Source organism: Scophthalmus maximus, chromosome 3, assembly GCF_022379125.1.
Source record: "Scophthalmus maximus strain ysfricsl-2021 chromosome 3, ASM2237912v1, whole genome shotgun sequence".
Lineage (NCBI taxonomy): Eukaryota > Metazoa > Chordata > Actinopteri > Pleuronectiformes > Scophthalmidae > Scophthalmus > Scophthalmus maximus.
The window spans coordinates 23,348,388-23,372,803 of NC_061517.1; the positions used below are offsets into that span (position 1 = coordinate 23,348,388).

The 24,416-nt window shown below is 46.0% G+C and overlaps 1 protein-coding gene across 4 annotated transcripts in view; it reads right to left on the reverse strand.

Annotated features, from left to right (window-relative positions):
- kat6a (K(lysine) acetyltransferase 6A) overlaps positions 1-23,852 on the reverse strand; it is a 35,325-nt gene extending 11,473 nt beyond the window's left edge. For 2 of the 4 annotated variants that reach the window (XM_047330777.1, XM_035639134.2), the window contains exons 1-10: positions 23,649-23,852; positions 20,609-22,072; positions 9,529-9,637; positions 8,088-8,203; positions 7,486-7,567; positions 7,042-7,156; positions 5,934-6,250; positions 4,762-4,874; positions 3,240-3,355; positions 1,482-1,623 (exon numbers count right to left, since the gene is read on the reverse strand). In XM_047330777.1, the coding sequence (XP_047186733.1) occupies positions 1,482-1,623; positions 3,240-3,355; positions 4,762-4,874; positions 5,934-6,250; positions 7,042-7,156; positions 7,486-7,567; positions 8,088-8,203; positions 9,529-9,637; positions 20,609-21,334 (1,836 nt within the window). In that variant the 5' untranslated portion in view covers positions 21,335-22,072; positions 23,649-23,852. Of the gene's footprint in view, positions 1-1,481; positions 1,624-3,239; positions 3,356-4,761; positions 4,875-5,933; positions 6,251-7,041; positions 7,157-7,485; positions 7,568-8,087; positions 8,204-9,528; positions 9,638-20,608; positions 22,073-23,127; positions 23,216-23,313; positions 23,332-23,648 lie in introns of those variants that run through there. The other 2 variants (XM_047330776.1, XM_047330775.1) reach the window with 2 other exon arrangements.
- Between the last annotated feature and the right edge of the window lie 564 nt (positions 23,853-24,416).

Sequence of the window (24,416 nt, forward strand, 5' to 3'; positions counted from 1 at the left end):
GCCGAGTCTCCGGAGAGAGCCGGACAGATAGATAGGGCAGAGGAGAGGAACAAAGAGCTTTTAAGAGAAAGAGGGAGGGAGGTTCAGATTGGCAGCTCGCCAGTTATCTCTGCTCTCGTCTGAGTCAGGATGGACTGCAGAGCGGGGAAACAGCAACTGCAGTTGCCATGGCCTGAAGGCAACAATCCACTGAATCTGCTGCTGCACTACAAGACCCAGAAGATGGGCTTAACTGGAAATCTGTAATTAGGAATTCTTTTAATCCTTCCTCCCGACGGTGGAAGGTAGGGATGTCGATTGACATTAGGAATTTGACTGAAGAACAGACTGAATATAAACGGGAAGGTGTAAGGAAGGTGGTTAAGTGTTTAATTGTGAAAGATTAACCTCCGATGATCTCTGATAGTAATTAATGGGTTTTGGTACATTTCTGAGAAAGGATTCATCGCTCTGTACTGAGACTACACGTAACAGCTGTGTTTATTTTGAGGTGACTACCAGGGCTGAAGTTTGAACACTAGAGCCTCTTTCACACTGGCCAAAAAACCCGTTTAAACCCGCTAACACCCGTTTTCTGCAGTGTGAAAATGTTTAATCGGCATTCAGCCCGGGTCAAATGACTCTGCAATAGACCCGGGTAATAATCGGCTTCATCTCCGATCGGCATTGATGTGAAGGTCACACCCGGGCGAACCCGCTAATTTGCGCGATGACGGAGGCCATGAAGGCTCGACTCCTCCGTCGGTAACTGCTGTTACCTCACCAACTGCAGTAAAGAGACGTTTCGCATGTAGCTAGCTCGTTTAGCCTAGCTTTGGCCTCGTTGGCGGTAACAACTAACACAATCCAGATCATCGATGAGGTTCAGAACGGGGCACTTTATTTCAACCTCGTCAGGCGGTCTGTCATTACACAGTGGCCATAAACTGTGGGTAACATGGATGATGTGCGGAGCCCATTCTCCTTGTGGCTGCAGTTACGTACACAAACACATCGCGCAGCGCCAACCTTCTTCTCTCATACACACACACACTTCAAACCCCATATGACCACCTGCTTAAAGGGCCTGCTTGGCTCGTAACACTGCGTTGAGTTTGTAAACTTTGAAAGAGTGACATGTACAAGATATAAGGTAGCATTGACCACCGGCTAACTGGTTACCATGCTTTCTGTTGTTTACTACGCTGTTCTTCTTCTTTGTTTTGTGGCGCGCACCGCTCTCTACCGCCATCTATGGCCGGCAACTGTCACTACACGATCATCAGACCCCGGTCTGCTCGCAGTGTGAAAGTGGCCGATTGCCGATTAAATGCCGGTTGACCCGGGTCCTCATGGTAATCTTGGTGTGAAAGTGGTATAGGTGACATTTTGAGGAGGAAGATTTGGTTGTAGCGGTTTGCAGGTTCACCAGAGGCCTGCCTCCTTCTGTAAGTGTCATCCACCATCACTCAACTATCACCGTCATTTGAACAGTTCCTCACCTCAAATACAGAGACATCTTCCTTCCGGTAGATCTCGTTGGCAGGGGGGTGGAACCAGTTGCACTTCTTCATGTGCTGGTAGAGGATGCTACGACTCTTCATGTAGCGCAGGCAGAACTCACACAGGTAGAGCTTGGGTAGTCTGGAGAGGGAAAAGGGATGGGAGGAAATTGAACGAAGGGTTTTAAAGACTCACAGCTTCAGTCGAAAGGATCAGCTGATCAACTGTTTAGTTGACTGACAGAACGTTGATCAGCAACTATTTTACAGATTGATTAATTTTTCATAAATTCCAGTTTATTTGCTTCCCGCCCCTCAGACCTAAATACTTGCTGCTCGTCTAAACGTTCTACAGCTGTTTTCAGACATTAACTCCGGAGAATGTCTGCAAAATTGTGTCTGGAAATTCTCCAGATTTTGCGGTTCACGTATGATGAATGCAGCGGGAGATCATCCCAGTCGGCAGTGTTCATGACCGAAGGACCATTCGGTGGCATCTGGGTGGTGCAGCAGGAGACTCAGATTACTTAATGTTTTTTGTTTACAGTCATCAACACACCCACTCAAAGTTTGGGACCATGTCCAGACTTCAGTGCATGAAAGTAGCCTAAGATCGTTTTGCTGTATAAGTTTTGTGTTGTGGGCTGTTGCCTCAAGAAAAAAGCAACAAAGTGTTATCAGGCTTTAAGAAACTGTGGTTGGTTGATGCCAGTATCAAAAAAGCACCCGATACTGCCGAAAATGACGGGTCGGCCATTGGCAAATGCACAATTCCATGTTCCAATACTATACCACGTCTTTAAAGTAGTCCCACCCACATAAAACAGAACTTTCCAGCCTGAAATATTGCCAAATTGCTGACATATTCGTTAGCCTTTGCCAAGGTTACACTACCAGAAATCACTTCTTCGCCACTCTATAAACATTACTTGCCCAGCGTTAGTACAGCACAACAGCTGTTTGGATTAACAAAAGGAGAATTGATTTCTGGTAGTGTAGCCTGAGCAAAAGCAACTGGAAATGTCAATTTTTCGGCAATATTTCACACTGGGTTTTGTCTATATCAGTTTAGACCTTTAAAGGTCTAAACTTTAAAGCTCTTTTATTTCGATAAGCTGTGGCAGCACTTTAAAGGAAGTCATTGTTGAATAATTGTCTTATTTTGCAGTTATGACTGTTAAACTAGATAATAAAAGAAGTTCCCTTTTTCAAAGGGTTTAACCTGAGCCAGACTTAACAACAATGACAGCAATCATCACATCCATACAGGGTTGGTAGTTAACAGCTGTTAAAGTACGTTATATAAATTGTTGTTTTTTAAATGCACTGGTATCAGATTGGTACTCTGTATCGGCCGCCACGCCATGTCCAGGAATCGAAATCAGGAAGGGAACGGAACATATTTCCTTAACTGTTGAAATTTTAATATTTACATTTCTGCTCTGAAGGGGTCTGTTAGTGTCTATTTAATGAAAAATATTCTGTGTCTTTCACAATTTCCTGTAACTAATGAAAGCAGATTTGGCAAGAATAGTCATGCATATTTTATTCAGCAGTTACATACAAATTGCTGCTCCCTTAGCAAATCAGCCTCTAATTGGCTCCTTGGCTCTAGCTGAGTACCAACCAAAGTGGGCAATACTGTAAACAACCGTATAATTCATCTCCATTATACTGTTGGTAAATTCTACGGCCACATGCAGGACTGTGAGCTAAGTACATGACGCCGGTGTGCTTCATTATGGTGCATGAGCTTACCTGCTGTACTCCTGGGGGTAGGGCGAGGAATACCACGTCTGGATTTCAAACTTGCCGAATTCAATGACTGACGGACAGCGCATCTGAGGGTCTGGTGGACCCGTCACCCCGACTTTCTGTTTGGGTGAACGACAAAGACAAAGGAAGAAAGGGAGGGGGAGGTCAATTCCAGGTTTACTACAGGAGGGATTAGCAGGTTACTGACCAGACAGATCAGGCAGTAAGACCTTACACGCCAGTGTGGCAAGTAGGGAAAGTGTGATGTCCATACAGGCATATAAACATATCAGTAGTAAAGGCAAATGGCCAAAAGCTACAACCTTTCTCACTTGTGGATCCCTGGAAAGACTTTAACGATAGAGGTATAAATTAGGCTGTAAAAGTGCATTGCAGGAGAATCTGAACAGACTGGTGTGGACTTCTGTGCCTGCCGTTTACGGTGATCACGTATTCTATTCCACTGCTACTCGGCCTCAATCATCACATCAGCCCTTTTCACACACCATTAATTCTTACTACTCTGCCTGCGTCAAACACTTAAAACACTGGTGTGGACGTTCCAGTCGGGATCTGGGATGGTGCTTTTAATACGACTTCTATGACGGTGGCCAAACACCCACTCTCGGGTCAATCAACTGCCACAGTTATGCCATGAAACGGGGCGTTATTGTGGATAATTTACGATTACTCTCTTTATCTACTGGCTAACCTGTCAGGTCAGGATTATTAGTGCTGCCCTGAACAGTGTTCACGCCATCAAACATAGGGGGTTCTGACATCAACACTCACTTTAGATTGTACGAGGCTCCTGCCTAATCTTAGACTGACACATAATCTACTGGGTATGTTACAATGAACAGTCCCGCCCTTTCAAAAAAGGAAGTTGGGTTTACCATCTATCCTAAGCATAATGTGAAATTCAAAGAAAATTCCAAAAAAACACTATACTTTAATTACCTTGTACTAAAGCTGTTGTCATTAAATTCCCCCTGTTTCTTGCATCTACTGGTCATCTAAAACCAAACCTCTTATCCTCACTGAATCCTACTCTAATCACCCAGGTCTGCCCCATGCGCCCTCCATCTATGGTAATGGCTGGTTTTAATATACACGCTAAACCTGGCAGCTGTTCTATGGCAAATTAATTTGTTTCAGTGCTGAAATAAAAATGGTCTCTCACAGCTCACTGACTCTTCCACCCACAAACATCCTACAGAACCCATCTGAGCCAGTGACCATTTACAACCTGGCTGCTGTTGACTCTGCTCTTTTGGAACACATTTCCCTCACCAATGAAATTCAGCTCCTTCTCTGCACACTGAATGTTAACACAGCATCACGTCCCATGACTGCAGCCTGGCAGCCACAGTCATAGACTCACAGGTATCTCCCAGGTTACCCGGCTGATGCTGTCTTACACTACAATCTGGCTCCTCTTCAGGGCCTCCCATCCCAGTGCCCCATTTCAGTCCATCCACAAAATTTGAAAGGCATTCATTATTTGGTCTCTCTGCCTGATTACCTGCAGTGCCAGCTCCTGGATTTGTCTGAACAGTTCAATGTCTTTTTCCGTCAGGTTTTCGTGGCCCGGCAGTTTTTCATCTTCGTCACGCCAGTCACTGCCTTCCTGATTGTCTGTGGATTGAAACACAGAGTTGTCATTTATGCAAATGTGACGACAGGATTGACAGACAAGGTGCCATGATGTCTTGTCTGCTGATTTTTTTTTTTTTTTACAATGATGGTCCAGCCACAGAAGGTAAACAGCAATAAGGCACTTAAAGGGCAGTAAGCAATTCTAAAGCAAAATGCGTTTTGTAAAAATCAGCAAATATTTCCTCACGGTCAGCTAGCTGTCTGTTTAGTGCGTGCGGCAAAAAAAGAATCTGTGTTTTTTGCTCAGCCCAGGCTCCGTATATCAAAAACAAAACAAATGGTGCAGGCTGAACCAACAACACTGCAGTTGCAGTTTGTAAACATCACTTGTCGACACCTTAAGAGACGTGCTAGCGGGTGCACTGCAACAAACGCTGCGCTTTTTGGCCTAGTGGTCTCCCATACCCGAGGACCGGGATTCGCGGCCCGGCCGGAGTGGGAAGATCACAACAACAACAAAGAGAGAGACAAGATTTCTCCAAAACCACTCACTGCCCCTTTAAACACAGTCACAGGTTGATAAACAATATTTTATAGGTAGGAGTAGTAGTAAGTAGGTGATTTACCAAAGGGGGTGGGGTTAAAGACCAGTGTTTATGTGGGGGGGATTTGTCAGAAACTTTAGATCAGTAGTCACCTATATGTACCCGATTATCCACTGTATAAGAACATCCTTCAAAGATATGGGTGCTGGTGGAACTTGAAGTGAACAATCCTGATGGAGCTACTGTGCTACATTGATTCTCGTCTACTCTTTTGCAATTGACACGGTGTGTTTTTGTTCTTTATAAACTTCAGCGGCAAAAGAACTTCAGGTGGCCACTTCAAGTTACAATGCAATTTATCTTAATACATAAGCAACAATCTCCTCCTCCATGTCAAATCATCATCCTACAGCAAGATAGGTGGCCAAAGCATTAGAAGAGAAGAACCATGCTGAAGCTTCACATGACGGAAGAGCAGCACAGTCTCTAGACTTAAACCCCATCCAGCTGCTTTTGGATGACCTGGAAATAAAGCAAAAAAACTAAGACTTACCCCCCCTTTCATCTCCTTCTCCCTTGCGACTGGCCTTCTTACGGATGCGGCACTGCTGCGAGTAGTCCACCACTTCCTGCCGTGCCTTGCGGCCCTCAGGTGACGGTGTGAAGAACTTTGTGAGGGCGTCGATAAGGCCCTTGGTCTTGTTGTTGAAGCGCAGGCTGCTCTGTGAGAGGTCATCATCGTCCCGCATCGAAAAAAGAAGCCGGTCGTCCCCCGGGTAACCCTCACAGGAGGAGCTTGAGGATGAGTTGGCCGAGGCCGAACGCTTCCGCCGACCACGCCTGCCAAGTTTCTTGAAGGGCCGCCCCGGCCTGTGGAGAGAGTAGGGAGTCTGATTAAGACTGGAAGATCTAGGGCCGTGCATATGGAGCTTGTGTGTTCAGGGCTGCAAATGATTATTTTCATTATCGATTAATCTGAAGAATATTTTCTCGATTAATCGATTGTTTGGTCTATAAAATGGTGAAAAATGACAATCGTGTTTCCCAAAACCTCCAGATGATGTCTTGTTTTGTTTTTGGCGATTCATTTAGTAGTCGATTACTAATCAATTAATTGATTAACTGTTGCAGGGCTGCCAGTGCTAAACACAGAATTAGATTCAATCTGGGATTTACTGCTGGGGGAAGGTTCAGGCCGGTGAGGGTTGATTATCGCTTCTCTCCCCCTCTTTCTCCCCTCCTCTCTCCCCCATTTCTCTCCTCTCACCCAACCGTTTGCAGCAGATGGCCGACTGCAACTGAGTCCGGTTCTGCTATAAATGCTTTCTTCCTGTTGAAGGGGAGTTTTCTCCTCCACAGTCGCCAAGTGCTTGCTCATTGTCGGAACCATTGGGTTTCTCTTTAAAATTGTGAGGTCTCGACCTGGGAAACACTGCTGTACATAACGGAAAACAAACAAAGCCCACACAATGATTTTATAGAGGCCTACTAATAACATGGGCAAGGAGAGGAAAATAGGAAAGGAGAAATGGCAGTAAAAGAAAAAGCTCAGTCTGGAGATTAGACATCATAGCTGTTACGTTAGGAACAAGCCATCTTGCTGTGCCTCTCCACCGGGCTGACATTGAGGAAGACACCATTAGCTTAAGGCAGTTCTCTACCTGTTCTTGGGCCGTCCCAGTGGTGCACTGTAGCGCCGTTTGATTTGTGCTGCCTTTTCGTGTAAAAGCGTCCTTCCCTTTTTCCTGGGTTGGCAGATTTGACAAATCCACATGCCTGAGAGACAAATAAAAAGCACAGGTTCACGTACACTGAGGTGGATCAGACAAGATTGGCTTCAGTGCAGATACTAACGTGCCCTGGGATGCATCCGAGACATTAGTGCTTCACAGTGAAGCATTAGGTGTTCCATAAGAGGTGGAGGAAACAACTCTATGGATGGTTTAATCCTTCACTGTGACTATGATGCTCATAGAGAAGAGTAGTGTGTGACTCGTGTGTGCTCTTGTAGAGGGAAGATGGATACAAGTTGAATTCGTGAGGTGCTGTAAACGGGTAATAAAGAATGCAGGTTATGAGTTAAAGGGGAAGTCCTGTTTATTTACCTTTTGGCATCCGCGTTAGAGGAGGATCACAGCACTCCATGTGGAAACCCCGGTCACAGGAGTCACAGAACAACATATTGTCCTGTGCAACACAGACATACACGATGATTATCAAGGGATCTAGATCTGTTTCTTATACAGGCCTTATTCCATTGTGACATAATGTACATGATAAACATACATGAAAACTAGCACAAAATAATGGACCAAAATTGTACCTGTATTAAAATCAACTACAGGTCAGTCAGTGTGATGTTGTCGAATATAGTGCCGCTGATTCTTATTTCTTAATTAGCCAATTAAAATGAACCCCACGCAACTTCATCGTTTCCATTATATTATGAATTTCATCATTGTGCATCTTGATAAGCATATGGGGCATTTTGTCTTAAGCCTCCGACTAACATTTGAATAACAATGATTCCTGACTTGACAAGTAAGAGAAAGGAGTGGAACCATACCAAGCCTGACTAAAATAGCTCAATCCCAAGACCAAAGATGTGTCTATCAGCATCTCTATCTGGCACTTAAGCAGAGTGGAGAGTGTTCACAGACGCTGTTTGGCTGCCAGTCTGCCATATTATATTTTCTCATCCACTCACCGCATTCTTTCCTTGATCCTGACAGCTGCTGCAAGTCTTGCATTCGATGCACTGCCACCACAGAGCCTTGACACGCGTTGTGAGCTCTGGGGAGAACTTGAGACAGGACGGGTGGCCTACAGGTAGAAAGACAGGCATACAAAAAAACAAGTGGATTCAACGTTAGACTTTCTTTGGTGGCTGCTGACTGACAGCTGTGACCCACTTGTATCATAGGAAGGGGGGGGAAGCTCCTCTTGGAATTAAAAGCCCTCGCTGAATCAAACCTGGCTGCAACGAGTGTGTTCAAACATAAATGACAATCTGTCAGAGCTGTGCTTTTGCTCCGTTTGAGGAATGGCAAACAAGACAGCCTTGTCTGGCAAAGAAACGTGCTGAGGAAAGAACAATTTGTCCTCTGCTTTCACAAGGCAATGTCAGGCCTTAGCGGGAATTCTATTACTCTTGGTTAAGACAGCAAGATTTAATAGGGAATCTGTCATATCTCAAATTGACTGAGAGCAAATACTAGTACCAGTATATGTGTTCAATCAGTGTTCTTATTGCTCAGGTATCAGTTCAAGCAGATTATCTTAGGAAAATACCACCACAACAATTTTAATTATTATTATTAAGACTAAATGTAGAAGAAAAAAAACTTTCAAAAAGTCCATTGCAGCTGGAACCCTACAGTTGAGCCATTTGAATGTGTGGCTTTAAAAATGAAATGGCCAAAGAGGTTAAAATAACCGTTGAAACGGAAGCTGTAAAAGAAGCAGAATTTTCTGACGAAGTGTAAACACTGAATGAAGTGTAAATGTAAGTTCACAGTAAGCGCTGAGTGAAGCTGCAGTAAGACCAGTTTTAAAATGTCAGCTGCGGAAAAAGGCCGTGCAGGCAGGGGAAATGCAAGTTGACATCTAACTCACTGGAAGTAGCTGAGTTTTTAGAGGAAGATCAACAAATGTCACTTGGAAGAGTACGAGATGAATGTAGCTGAAATGACGGAGATAAAAGCAGTTCAAAGGACCAAGTTAAGCGTGGGCAGCTTCCCTAAATTACACTCCGCAGTGTTTTTAGAGTCTAACAGAAAACTAGTTAGGTAGGGATTGGATGGTACAGTTATCTCACAATTCTGTTCAATATACGATATGAGGTTTTGTGATTCGATATCACCACGATTCGATAATAACAGTTCAGTGACAAAGTATGAATATTCAGAACTGATATTTCATTTTCAGCCATTTAGAATACAAAATAAATACTAAGCCTAAATTTAGGTGGAAATACACACACATACACTGCTTGTGTGAAATGTATCGTAATATTTTTGGATCGCATTATATTGAATTTTGATTTATTTTCCCATCCCTATAGTAAGGTGTTACCATGTCAAACCATGTCTGGTGCCAGGAGGTTTCTGAAGAAGTTCAGGTCTTACGGGTCACAAATTCACACTCACCACTGTTGCCACAGTCGGCGCAGGAGATGAGCTCCTCGGGCTTCTTGTCGCGGTTCTGCTCCTTGGTGCCCAAGCAGAAGCTGCAGATGGGGATGGGCTCTGCCACCGGCTGACAGGAGGGACAAGGCAGAAGAAAGAGTGCGACACAAGTTTAGACTGACAGTCAATTAAACAGCTTCATTGTGCAAATGAGAACAACAAAGTGGAAGTTGTGTGTCCTGCCACAGTGGAAGACTGTTGTATTAACAAGACAACAGCAGACGGAAAACGACAATGACACCATGGAGCATGTGGAGCTGTGAACAGAGGGTTTAGGATAATAAAGAGCCTGAGAGTTACTGTGATGAGTGAGTTTGTATAATTAATGTGACCATGTCATGTTAGAGGCTGCCATTGTGAGCCAGTGTCTCGTTCCGACTCCTGAGCTGTTTGATCAAAGGCTGGGGCTCGGTGCTTTTGGCTGTCCCGGCTGAGGAGTCGCAACATGTCCCAGTCTGACACTTTAAGAGTTCCGGGGCTGCATAAATCTTTTAGCGTGTCCCTGAAAAACACAGACCATGTGAGCAGGTGTGCACTCGGATGCAAAACTAACACATTATCCCAAATGCACATAAGCACAAACCATGGCCAGGTTTGTGTCCAAGAAGACTAAAGGCAGGGTGGCACTAAACATGCTGTGAAGACATCAAATAGGACTGGTGTGAGCAATAAAGCTGAAAAATCACATCCCTGAAGCGATGCAGGTGCACTTCACACAGACACAAGCGCGGGAGGAGGGGACCCCGGGGCGAGTCACATTGAAAGTTTCTGGTGCTTGGAAGCCATGAGAGGAAGTGGTGGCCTACTGTTACCTCACAGTAAACCACAAGTCATTTTCTACAGACACATTTTGTTTACTACTGAGCACACATAAGTAAGTTGAATTTGTATTGCTGTCACTTTAACCATAAAAATCTTTATAGGTTGCCTGGTATATTTACAACTCACATAAATGTTACATATACAAATGCATTTTAGTAGCTTCAAATGTCAGGAGAGCCTAGTAAAAAAAGGAGAAAATGTTACAACAGCACTGCACGGTGATTTAATGTGCGTATAAATCATTTTGGAACTTTTCAAATTTAGTTTAATACCAAATATCAGAGGGTGTAATTAGGATTTTATGACAGTTTTAGTGTTAACATTTTCTACAAATTGATGCAAGCACACATTTAAAATTTAATAGCTAAGGTAACCAGCTGCTTATATGTTTAACACGGGTGCAGACAATTGTTTATAGAAGCCCCACGCTGAGTTAAATGGAGAACATGTGTGTGTAATCCAGGGGATGCAGATTTTGGGAGGGTTAAAAACACCTGTATCTCAAAGGTTGAACAAATTTCAATGATACAATTTATGAGCAAAAACAACGTAATGAGGACAAAGAACATTCCGAACAAATCAAAGACCTTACTGGAAAGTGCTGCTCAAGAGAAGACAATGAATATCCTTCCGCATATGTTCATCAGAAAAATATAACCGTATTACTGTGGCATAGCCTACCTACTCAAGTGGAGGGAGGTAAAGGAGCTACAGGTCTCCATGGCTGGGAGGGTAGAGACGCACGTTTTTCGCACCCCGCTGGCTAACAGCTCCACTCAATCAAAGACAATAACCGGCGCTTTATCCTTCTTTATTTGTAAAGATATCCAGTCTTACATTGTTACAGACAACAAAGGCTTCAAACACCACCACCAAGTCTTTACTGTTCATAATATGAAAATTGGTTTGTGCTCACTGGTGCGCTAACGTACCTGCTGCTGAGTGTTAAGCAATGAGCATAGGCCAGGTGTATGACAAGTGTGTACTGTAAACTTGAAACAGACTGAAAACTTTGACAGAATTTGTGAAAAACGTTTGTGAAAGGTCTGATTAATAAATAATAAAACTCATTGATTTGAGTAGCACCATTCATTGTCCAATCACATTGTATTGCATCAAATCACATTGCGTTGAATTGCATTGCATCGTGATCGGCTTGTGAATCGTATCCCAACGGTAGTTGCTGCATATGTATCTTCGATGCATCGGATCGTTGACAGTGAATCGAGATGCGGATCGTATCAGCCTCACAAGAGATTCCCAACCCTAGTACATACAACGCAACCCCTTATATTCCCCGTCATACCATCCTGTCGGTATGAACAGTGCCCCCAAGTTAAAATGACTATTCACAAAGAGATAAATATAGTTCCCTAAGTTTAAAGAGGACGGCGCTTCCCGACAGAACCACACTCACTTCCACAAGTGCATAGAGATATCCTTACTAAGGAACCTAAGGAAAGGAAAGTGCAGTGGAAGGCCCCTGGTCGCATAAACTGCAGAGAAACAACTCTCTCCAACACGAGCATTACAGTAGAGTCAAAAGATCACCATCTACAACACTATTTATTCATAAGGGGGGAATTTCCAAGAAAATATTCAATAATGTTCTATATGTTAACAAACAACATTAACTAATGTTCCAAATGTTCAACATGTATTTAAAAATAAAATACATTTTGGTCAATTGCAAAAAAAGGGGAATATTTTTTTTTTACCCAGATCTTATACCAACCCATGTCTACATACAGTGTCTCCCAATTGCCCCGTCTGCTTCAACATTCTCGGCTTTATGGCAGAGCAGCACGGAGAAAGGCATTATTGAGAACAACTCACATGACATCTGGGCTTGTGTTTACCAGCAGGCGTGTGGGTGAAACAGGACGAAGAAGCTTCTCTGATCTGATGATACCAAAGTCGAGCTTTAGTTTCCGGCAATCGTTTTAAACTGTGTTGTGTGTGAACTGCACACTGCACGTCAGCACGAACGCTGCGTGGCAGCATCTGCCCAGACGCATCCCTACAGCATGCCTCTGACGGCAGTGGGTGACATGACTGCAGGAAAACCCCGCAAGAGAATGACTGCCTGGGAGAAGACACTCGCCCAAATTTGAAGCCAACACTGAAAAACAACAATGTCCTGGTGTGGACAAGTCAGCATCCAGACCACAATCCATATCAGAACTTGCGGCACGATTGAAAAATGCTGCTCAGTCCGAGGCCCAAAAATCGCACTTCAGCGCCAAACTCGTGTTAGCATTCAGCATTTTTTGTTGCATGACAGCTAGGCTGTTACTTAAAGAGTTTTTGCGTGATTTGCCAAACTAATAGATTTACGATATGCCAGTTTCCTTCAGGATCTCTGGCACTCCAATTTACTTAATTTAGATAAATAACTTTTACAACATCTTGCTAGTGTTGTTGGCCCACAATTGGGATTTTTGTGGTAATGCATATATCATAACAATAATTTCAAAAATGCATTCTAATAGTGATTTGTACTTTGATTACCATGGCAACAGTCTAAACTTCTAAGCATTTTGTTTAGTCCCTATTCATATGCCAAAATCATTCATGAGACTGTAGTTTGTGGTTCCTGAGCACAGAAAATGAGACTCCCTGTGATATGTCATATTTGATGAAGCAGATACAGCCGATGTAAAATTTTTTGTTTATTTTAAGTATAGCTTCAAATAGCACATTTACTTTGACATACAGTCATACTTAGAACCTCAATCAGAATTGTTTTTAATTAACAAACTGAACAATTAAATGGCAGAGGTCTCTTAGGAGGAACGTCTTATTCTCAAACATCCCTGATAAACTGCAATGAATCGCTGAAAGACACTCTAGATGGTGATGTAATCCGCAAAGCATGAAAAAGGCTGTTGAACAGCCAAGGTCATAACATCTCTCCCAACCCACAAAAGACCATCTAATCCTTTATTAAGTAAAAGAAAACAAAAAAACACAACAACAACATGACATTCACTGAAATTGGTGTTAGGATTCCTGCAGGACAGCGTAGTAAATGCACATAGCTGCAGAAAGCTGGGTAGGCACCAGGTCCTGGCAGGCAGGAGACAGCCACAAGAGCTTGATTTATTGGGTTCATTTCCTTCTTACTCAGGCTACTTCCAGCAGCCCCCGCTACACCTTACCCACCCACATAACACAGGGGCAGAGAGGGAAACAAAAGGTAGAGAGCGAGGGAAGAGAGAGGTTAACAGAGAGAAGAGTTGCAGAGAATGAATGGTGAAGACAGAGGAATGTGTGGAGGGACATGCAGGCCACTGAGAAGAAAACAGCCTCCCTAGCTCTACATTTCTGAAACCATTTTAACAATTTCATAGGTGAAATATGAAATGAAATGGTGTACTGGATCACACTTTAAGATGAAAATAGCTGTACTGGTCAACTGAAGAAACCAACAACGACACTGAAGTGTGAGGAGTGTGAAAAGGGCAGAGCATGGACAAAAAACAATAACCCAGAGGGAAAGAGAGTGAAGGAAAGCTGAAGAAAAGGAGAAAATCTGCTGCAGCAGTACGCTGAGCAGCCTGCGTGCGACCAACACCTCAATCATTCCTGACGCTTAACCCCTTCACTGCTGGGGGAGGTCAACTGCTCCCACTCGCCCCTGGGAACGTTGAAGTAAACACCCGCCGAGAGTGAGCGAGGGAGCATCGCCTTTAACACAAACGGACACCTTGTTTAGAGACGCATGTTACAGTGAAGCTTCAGTTACTGGCTGCCACTGTAAATTAATCCCCAACAGATACCAAGAAAAAAAGAAAAGCTAATCCTCCCCCCATGACAGAGAAATTGGAACAGTGAAACACAATCCTCGTATTCCTCCTGTGAGCTGGTTTTCCTCGCTGTTCCAGCCTTTACTACCTCAGCCTGCTAGGACTTCTCTTACACTAGAACAGGCCTCTAGAAATCTCTCACATCGAATGGCTGCTTTGATTTAAGCGTAATGGCCGACATTTGACTTGAAATGTGAATGTGTGTGGTGCGTGTGGATGAATGAGTGTCTATTTTAAGCCTGTCTGTTCATGTATTGGCATGTGCTCTTCTCGCCCGCCCCCCCCCAACACAAGCAGGATTCAGGAACAAAATGTTGCTTTTTGCCAAGAAGACACGCCTCACAGCAACTGTTTGCAACTATCTGCATTATCTAGGTGGACTTGACCGTAAGTCCATAAAAACATGTCTTACAAGTTACAAGTTCCTCTATAAATACACGCCTACACACAAACGGACAGGTGGAGGTACCATAGTATGGCCCAGCTGACACACCCACCATTGCTTGATGTTACTAGGGGACAACATTGCCTAGTTCTTCATTTTATTTCCTAACAGAAAAAAAGTTATTACTCGAGGCAACATGCATCATTGTCTGAGACCTTGTTAAGGCCGATGATAGGTTATAGGTTACAAAAAATCAATTAATGGTAGCCTGGAACTCTCTTGCATACGTACTTCTGTTATCCAAAGACAGAGGAAGGGACAGGGAGATAGGAAGGAGAGAACAATGGAGGAAGGACGAAAAGAGAAGGAGGACGGGAGAAAGGATAAAAGGCAATGGGGAAAAAAGAGAAAGAGAGAAAGATGGAAAAGCATTACTGTTGTCCTTGTCTGCTCTCAACTCAAGGATCTCATTAGCATGGGAGACCAATCTCAGCAACACCCCCCAACACCACCACACAGATCCTTATGGCCATTCCCACCTCGAACACAAGCTCATTGATCACCGTTACCGCGCAAGCAGAGACAACACGCAAAGGCATACGTACTTGTTCCAAAAGTCATTACATGCATTAAGGGCTGGCAGTCTCGAGAAACACCTTGACAAGCTACCGTTCCACTTTCTTTCGAGAGCACACAACCACGCATGCATGGACGTTCTGTGATCTGAAACCCTTTGGACGCCTGAAATTAACTTGCTATTAACCAAATGTGATTTCTACAAGATCCCGAGGATGACTATGTTGTGCAAGCGTGCCCTGCCTTCAACCGAGCAGCACCGTCCATTAAAATCGAGGTTAGCCAGGGAGCACAAAGCTAAATCACGGCATCAAACGGAGTGGGGCTGGCCGCGCTCCAGCCGTCACTTCCACAGCTGCTCAACACATTGGTGGGCTGGTGAGGTTAGCCATATGCAAGGCAGCTATTCCCCTGCCAAATGCCATTCACATCACAGCCACTGGTGGGCCCGAGGAAACTGCTCGCCTTGGGCGCTGTCAGCACTGCTAATGCCGTTCCCATTAAGAGATGAAGCAGTATGAAAATGTCCTATCACAATTTTAGTGACCAAAATTATCATGGATATCAGCTAAGTTGTACTGTTGACATGAAAATGTCCAAAAAGTTATGAGATACACACACTGAAATCATTTCATAATTATTATCATAATGAAGGGTGATGTTACATTGTCATTATTTATACACACAAGTTTATGCCATGTGTCCATGCAGACCTAAAAAAGTGAGAAGACAGTTTGCATAAATACAGAGGAGTCATGTGTAGGAGTCTATATTGTTCCTCTTATTTTAACGCTTTTACAACCAGCTCGAAAACTGTTGGCTTTTAAATTAACAAGATGTGTTTGTGGGTGACTAAATTATGTAACATGTTACCATGTTGGAGGATAGAGTGTGCAGACATGCGACGCAAACAGCAGCACAACAACAATCTGGAGCGCTTTAAGAACAGTAGCACCAAAAGCTTAAGTATACATTACTGACAAGCTACCAGCAAGTTGAACAGAGAAACCAAGACACATTTTCAAGTCCCCACATCATAAATTGAGCTATAAGCTTGCCTCGCATTCAAGCTGTTGCCCCTTACACAGCGATTTTATTTTTGGCATGGTCTGTAGACACGGTGACCATCTTTGATCAAATTTCCCTCAGCACTCATGAAAACCACAATACAGCCACACCTCAGACACACAAGTCCTATAAAGACGAGTTCACACTAGACGATTCTGCCCGCGTGCGGCAATCCACTATTCAGTCATATTCTCTGCCTTTTCTTTTTCCGTGGTTCTGAACTAATCACAGACTACTTGCAGGGCACGTTTCTGTCTGACGTCCATTATTAAAGTGACACAAAATTCCCACTTCACACGTGTATCGCGTTATTTCGAGTATCACTTCTCGCATGTCTTTTCGAGACAAAACCTACTATGGAGATCAGAGACACTTGTTGAGGATTTCTCCTGGTGAAGGATCGTGTCGTGTGCGACCCCCCGTCGCCGATAAGTCGGGTTCAAGCCCGGCCAGAGCAGGAAAATCACAACAACAAAGAGAGACAAGCTCTCTCCAAATCCCTAACTGCCCCTTTAAGCTGCTGATAGGTCAAAATAAATCACCATCACTGAAATACAAACAATCTACAAATAGTTGGCAATTGATTTCCTAATTGTTAAGGTTCTATTGGGAATTTTTTTTTGTAATGGGTCAACTGAGACCAGGGCTCTGGCAAAATGGAAACAATAGAATAGCCTGTGTCAAGGAAATGGGGCGGCAGGAATGGCAAATTTCTACAAGTTTCCCCTCCTCCTTTAAAAAAATTGATCAGTCCATAATCTGAAATTCAGGAAAAGTTGACAATAGAGTCAAGGGAGAACATTTTAATCGTATCCAACTGAAGTCATTTTCCCAGCATTCCTGTGGTGTAGCGCTATAACCCTGGGAATTTTTCCATCCATCCTGCAGGCACAAAATCCTCTCCTGTGACTACATTACGTGATGTAGCTGCAACGGGGGAAGGGAGAGAAGAAAGAGAAGAGGATAGAGAAACAAATGAAGAGGCAGGTTGGACCCAAGGCATATAATCGATGTCTGGGGACATTTTGTATTCACGGTTCCCCTGAGTGACGATACACGATGTCTTCACCTTGAGCACAACACAAGCAGAGAAGCAGATGTGCGTGATGTTAGAAAGACAGGTGGTGGTCAACGCAATACGGGCTAAGAGGAATGAATTACAGTGGATAATTATCTCCATAATGACTCATAATAAGCAATAAGCTAATGTAGCAGCAATACAACCTCTCAAAGCAAAGGAACCATTAGCTGCACGATGCAGTTATTAGCCAATCCTGTTAAGAGGTCAGTGGGACATTTTGGAGGGGAGTCAACACCACATGGTGTATGTGACAATGAGAATGAATGTGTGTGTGTGTGTGTGTGTGTGTGTGTGTGTTGTTCACAAGTCACTTTTTTTCATGCATCCTCGCCATGACACTGCACGTCGACATCGAGAACTCTGGTTCACCCCACTCCAGCTGTTGAGGAGAGGGCAACTTCAGGGCAGGGAGATTGCTCTTGCCTATTATGACAGAAAGAGCAGCACGCATGCACGTACATGCACACCCACCCACGCACGCACAAACACACACACAGAGACGACTATATACGCAGACGCACATACACAAAGGCACAGCATCAAGCCCATCCCACCTAATGGCTGTATCCTCATACTGCTAACTGGTGCTCAGGGGGGCAATGAGGTTTGCCATCTATATATCCATGACCCCTGGTTGACTTCGCTCCCCCATTCAACTCCCCCTTCGTGACCTGGCAATGGCACCCTATGAGGGTGAGAGGGCGGGAGGCAGAGAGACAGAAATAGGGTCTGGGATCCCGTTTGAATGGAGTTGAGACACAAACATTTGCGTGTTGAGTACACAAATCTCCCTGCAAATGGGGTCAAAGCCAGTGCTTATCCATTTGTTTTTGATTTTCCTCCCCCTCGGCATGCATGCACGCACACACACACACACACACACACACACACACACACACACACACACACTCCTCTGGAAATCATAACTGTTAGCAATCATGCAGAGCAATATGGCAATGATGCACCACTGGAACAGGCGAGAGTGATCATGCAGCACCCGTTTCTGTCTTCACAGCGCACCGTTTCTACCTCTTTGATGCATGTGCCACTTGTGCAGGCACAGAATGGCGTACACTTCAAGAACACGGCCACGTGTAAAACACACATGCCTGAGCAGCAATAAGGTTGATTCCTCAGGAGAGATATAACAAGGCAATATCAGATGGAACAGGGAAGAAGAGTGAACAGGCTTGTGTGAGTACGCCAGATAAAAATGTCAACCTCCCCGCTGCTGCAGCACATCCGCCATGACCTAACTTGCCCTCACAAAATAACAACAAAACACCTTTATTCACATCCAAACATTCAGAATCGTAGACTGATGTGTAAATTCACTGACGCAACACGGAAGCATTTTCAGGAGAATCGCTTGTGATAAAATTTCTGCCAATAGTTACCTCAAATTTAAAGATGTGATGAGAGCGCTCAAGCTCACGTGTGAAGAAAGAATGTGTTCGCACTGAGACACGCATTCATTTGTCTGTTTGTTTTTCATGTGGTTCGTTCGGGGGCAGCAAGCCCATCGGTAACTGCGTCAAAGAGGAGGAAGTGGTTGATCTCCATTTGTCTTAAGAGGTGGACCATCTGCAGCCAAGCAGGTCACTATGTTAGGCAGACCCCATGTGACTCCAGCCTGTCCGCTAGACTAATCCTACCCTAGTGTGTGTGTGTGTGTGTGTGTGTGTGTGAGTGTGTGTGTGTGTGTGTGTGTGAGCTCTGTGGCAGAGACGCGCCCACACTGGGGCAAGATAAAGCCAGGAGCCAGTCAAAACAGTGTTTAGGACCAGTCTACTCTCCCACTGACTGTCTGATAACCTGGCTGACATTTGACCAGATGATGACTCACTTGGTTGGCACATAGGTTCTATGCAGTTCAAACAGGTTTATTTATATGATGGTTGTGAAAAAAATACATGTTTGCTCTACTGAAGGCTGTGTGTGGTCTCAAGTCAGAATGCATTTAGTTTGTGTTTATGTCGGTTTCGTACTGTGCATGCAGCAGTGTGGGTTTGTAAGTGTGCGTGTGTGAATGCCTGTGTGTTCCTAGCCCTTACAACCACAAGTTAGCAGGCGGCTGCTCCCTGTGATCAGGTTACAAAAGTGGGTGTGTCACTGCTCTCCTCTGTCGCCTGCATGTCTGCCTCTCCCTCACTCATTCTGTCTCTCTCGCTCTCTTCTCTCCCTCCATGTCTCTGCCTCTCTCTCACTCTCTGGATACAGAGGCTTGAAGCTTGCGTCATCCAAGCCGCTTCCTCTGGCAGCCCCACACAACACCTCTCACTTGCCTGTCTGTGCTCCTACTCTTCCCTCTCGCTCTATTTCTTTCTTTCTTTCTTCTTCCTCCCATCTCCTGACAGGAAGCAGCCCTGCAGCTGGTCAACACTCCCTGCAGGGGCTGGGAGCCATGTGATTCTCTCCACTGACCTCCTCTGCTGCTGAACATTGGTCCGACAGCCGCCCACCCATCATCACTTTGGTATTGCTAGCCTGGACCATAAACAACACACGCATGTACACAATATAATGCCAACATACTGGCCTCCGTGATGTACTCCAACCTAAAACCCCTGGTCTTCCAAACACTAAGCACTTTAAACACAAAGATGGACACTGCAATTTGTGGAAAGAAATTGCACTGGTATGGGCCTGATCTTATAACTGCTGCCCAGCCCTTCTCAGCCACTTCTAAAATAACTCTACAATATGCCAACTGTAAACCACAACACCATATGCTGAATGTTAACTTACAACTGACAGCCACACATTTCAAGACTTACTGTACGACAGCAAATTACAGCCTTATAGGACATGACCAATTCGAACAAGCAGAAAATACATGTCTTGGTTATAGATCTGGACACTTCTGGGCATTAAGCAGTAGAATGTATGTGGTGTGAAATGCAAAAAAAGAACCAGCAAATGTATTTTCTATTATTTCACAGATCACGTTCACTTTCTCTCCGTTGCACAAAAAAAATGTAACTGAAGAGCATGTCAGATTTTTGTCACAATTACAACTCGGCTACAGTCGTTTCGACAGGATATCCAGGATCTCATCAGACACATCTGATGCCAAAAGTCCAAAGTGCTTCACAACTGTTTATTTCCCATAATGAAATGTATTCATTTGTATTTACACGTTGAGGTGTATTCAGTTGTAAAACGTTTGTTATCAACAGTGAGCGGAATCATGCTGTAATGAGTAATGCCCATAATAAATGTAATCAGATGTATTATATAATTTATATGTGCATAAATGTGAGATGTATTATTTGTGATGCACATTTTCATAGACAGTACCTTGTCCTTTTCATGGGCGAGCAACCGAACAGGTGGAAGTGATTGCAGCGACACCGTTCCGGTCCCATCATCCTGGGTGCTGCTGCGACTGACGAGCTGGAACAGTGGACCCTGCTTAACCACACGTCCATGGGCCACAGCCCTCTTCAAGGCCACCCTCAGCTGCTGGTGGAAGAGGCCGAGCCCCATGGAGCCGCTGCCCGACAAGTAGGCCGCCACATCAGCCTGGCACTTGAGAAAGCGCTCAATGTTCTTTAAGCTGGAGCCATCAGGCTCATGGAGCCCCTCCAGTGCCCGCTTGATCAGCTTGTTCCAGTCGAGCCCCGGTTTCTTCGCCGAATGGGAATGGGAATGGGAATGGGAGTGGGAGTGGGAGTGAGAGTGAGAGTGAGAGCTACCACCGCCACTGCTGCTGCTGCTGCTGCTGCTGCTGCCACCTCCTCCACCTCCTCCAGAGCTGCCACCACTTTTGGGCTTGATCAGAGCAAAGCGCCCAGGGTTATCAGGGTCCTTATAGGAGTTTAGACCTTTGTTGGAGACCTTAAGGATGGCACCATCCTTGACGCTGAGTTCTAACTGCTCCAGAATCGTTTTGCGGTCCAGACCATGCGACATGGAGACCGCATTGCAAATACGCTCCTCTGATGGTCGCTGCTTCTGCTTCTTCACTTTCTTGATGGCCTCTAGGATCCATTGTGTGTACACAGGGTTTGCCAGTTTCACCATGGCTGCAGTCTGGGTGGACGCAGGGGCCCTGGGGCCTTACCGCGTTGACTGCACACAAAAAAATAGGGACTGGAAGCCAAGGAAATACCTGGCATGCGCCGCAGCGCCGCCTCCTCCTCTTCGTTGCCCTCTGCCTGCTTACTATCCCTTGTCCTGGGGTCGTACAGAGAGTCCCTCAGAAGCTGAGTGTGAGCAGCACGGAGAAGAGCAGCTAACCATAGCACAAACTCCCTGAGCCCGGCCTCCACTCGGTAAAATCAGGTCCCCCCACCACCCACTCCCAGCCAGGTGACGCTCCCTGGCGAGAAGCAGGGGGTGTGGAGGAAGTAAAAGGTCTATTAACCAATTACACTCCCACAGCACACAGTGTCGGATGGATCTGGTGCTTCCCACTTTGCCGGTCGTAAAAACCTTCCTACCTACCTATACAAGGATTATAGCGCGTGTTCAGCCAGTTTTGTGTTGCTTGCAGACTAGTCAATTCTCAATGTGCACGGTAAAAAGATGACACTGGTCTCCAAGAAGTGAAATTGGTGTTTCTGTTGGACATGACGGTTCCACAAGTTGAGGATTTTCTCTGCATCCGCGTTCCCTCCTCGTCCCTCGTTCTCACGTGACGTCTTCTACTCTACCAGCAGCCTGGGCTCCTCAGCTGTGGGACGGAAGCGATGTCTCACCCCAGAGAGCAGCCAGGGCCGATCACCTTCATGCCTATTGCGCTCCGGTAGCTGACAAATCCTGCAGAAAAAATAGAGAGGATAACACACAAAGACAGGGAGAGGTTAGTGAAATCTTGCAGGGGGGAAAAAGGTGAAAGAGCTTTTTGGATAAACTGGAAAGGTAACGGCAAAAATAAAGTTACGCCTGTACACGACGATGAGACCGAGTGAGATGCAGAGAACCCTGGAGAGGGTCAACAGGCCTTTAAACAACACTGGCACGTGGCTCCTATATACACACACACACACACACACACACACAAATAAAGCCATGCTTCCCCGAGGAAGCACCAGGTGGTTTCGGTCATGTTCAACTAACAAAAACCTGCACATTGGGAAGAGGAGCAAGCACACGGTGCCTCTGATCACCCCCGGTCCGTCACTCGTCCGAAGCCCGGCCACTGTGACAGGAAATACTGTCAACAGCCGAGTGGCACCAGAGCCGGAGGTCTTTCTGCTTGCGAATGGTGCGGATGTGCCATGTTGTGATGATGCACACGCCGGGGCATAGGAAATAGTAAACAGCGTCACCCTTTTTTACAAAAAAAATAAAAATGCACGAGCAAGGCTGGCAGGTGGGCCGCTTGCGTTGCTAACGTAAACACGATGCGCGTCAAAACACAGACTGTTAGCAAACATTAGCTGGGGCGCTAGCTCCGAACAAATCTGAGGCGAGCCGCGCGCCTCCGCGGTGTTTACCCTCACCGACACCGAGACGAGGTCCGTCAGCGGAGTGCCTGACAACAACCCCTTCCCCGCGAAGTGCCGTTGTTTGGGGGGGGGGGGGGGGGAGCTGCCGCTTGAAGCTAGCCCCCCGACGAGCTAACGTCACGATGCCGTGTTACTAACGTTACTCGCTAACGCCAAACGTAAACAGCACGAGAAGCCAGCGGTTAGCCCGCGTCCCTGGACAAAAACACAGCACCCCCCCCCCCCCCCCCCCCCCCCACACACACACACACACACACACACACACACACTCCCTCCCTCCGTCCCTCGGCCCGAACCATCCAGACAACACAAACCAGCACGCCGCGGCGGACACTGTGATTTCGAGTGACATTCGGATACTACCGTGAGCCCGCGGCCTCGAGAGAAAGGCACAATGCCACTCGCAGACGGCCATGTCGGCTAGCGGCGCGAGTGCGAAAAAAAAAAAAAGGAAGAGGCGGTAGCGGCGCGCGCGCGCTCCGCAGCGGTCCACGCTCGGTGGCGTCGGTGTGGCCGAGGAGCCTCTGGTGCGCTGAGCGCGGTCCCCACCTCGCGGGCGGACGGGCTCCCTCCCGCCGCCAGCCGCCCTCCCACGTAACGCTACAGCCCTTGCGGTGCGGTGGAGACAAGGCCGCTGAAGCGGAGCAGCTAGGCCTCGGCTCCCCCCCCCCCTCCCTCCGTGCACCCCCCTCCCACCCACCTCCGCGATCACCATCCCTTCCGTACCCCGCTCCTCGTCCGCCTCTCGCGGTTCCCCACGAAAAGCCCGAGCTGGTCCGGTTCTGCCTTCCAAAGGGAAGCTCAAAAGCGGGCCGTGTTTCAAAAAATATAAATAAATACCCCCCCCCCCACACAGACCACGGCCCACTTCCGCCGCTACTCACCGGGATTCCGCGTCGAGCCGCCGAGGGGAAGGTGCCGGAACCGTGCGGGACGGAGACAACAACAAGCCTAAGAAGGCAGCCAGAGACCAGAGGCTCCGGAGCCGACGCCATCTTTGAGTGGAACAGGAGCGCGGCTGGTGGGGGAGGGGGGAACACTGAACCGTCAGGCAGGGCCAAGGGACCGTCTGCATGGTGCGAGGCGAAGATCCAGGGGAAGGAAAATCCACTGCAAGGCGCGGGGGGGGTGTGTGTGTGGGGGGGGGGGCGTGCTGTTGCTATGAGAGGGGTGTGGATATCGCTTGAGGACATGAGGTGGAAGGACAGATGGTGGTGGTGCTGGAGGAGAGAGAAAAAATTTAAAAAAAAATAAAAAGAGAGCATAGGTGTTCTCGCGTCCTCTGCTGTGCTACATTTATATGGGGGCGCGATTCAAGGGAGCGTCTGCGTTTTGCCCGACAGTTGTTTTAATAAAAAACGCAGAAAAAAAAAGAAAAAAAAGAAAGAAAGAAAAATCAAAGCCAATGAGCATGCCTTAACGTTAGAGGGTATTTAAAGATCAGAGTGAGACACCCCTTCACACTGCGGTCTATTGTAGCAGCTGTGTGTTTTGGAAGCTGGAGACGGGGAAGCAAGCCACACAGACCCAGTCCCCAGAGATGATCAGATGTTGCAGTGTGTGTGTGTGTGTGTAGCCATCAGTAGTATTACAGGACATGAAAAAGCATGTTATCATTTGCCCATGCAGAGTCGTCCGCCGATGCGTTTGCT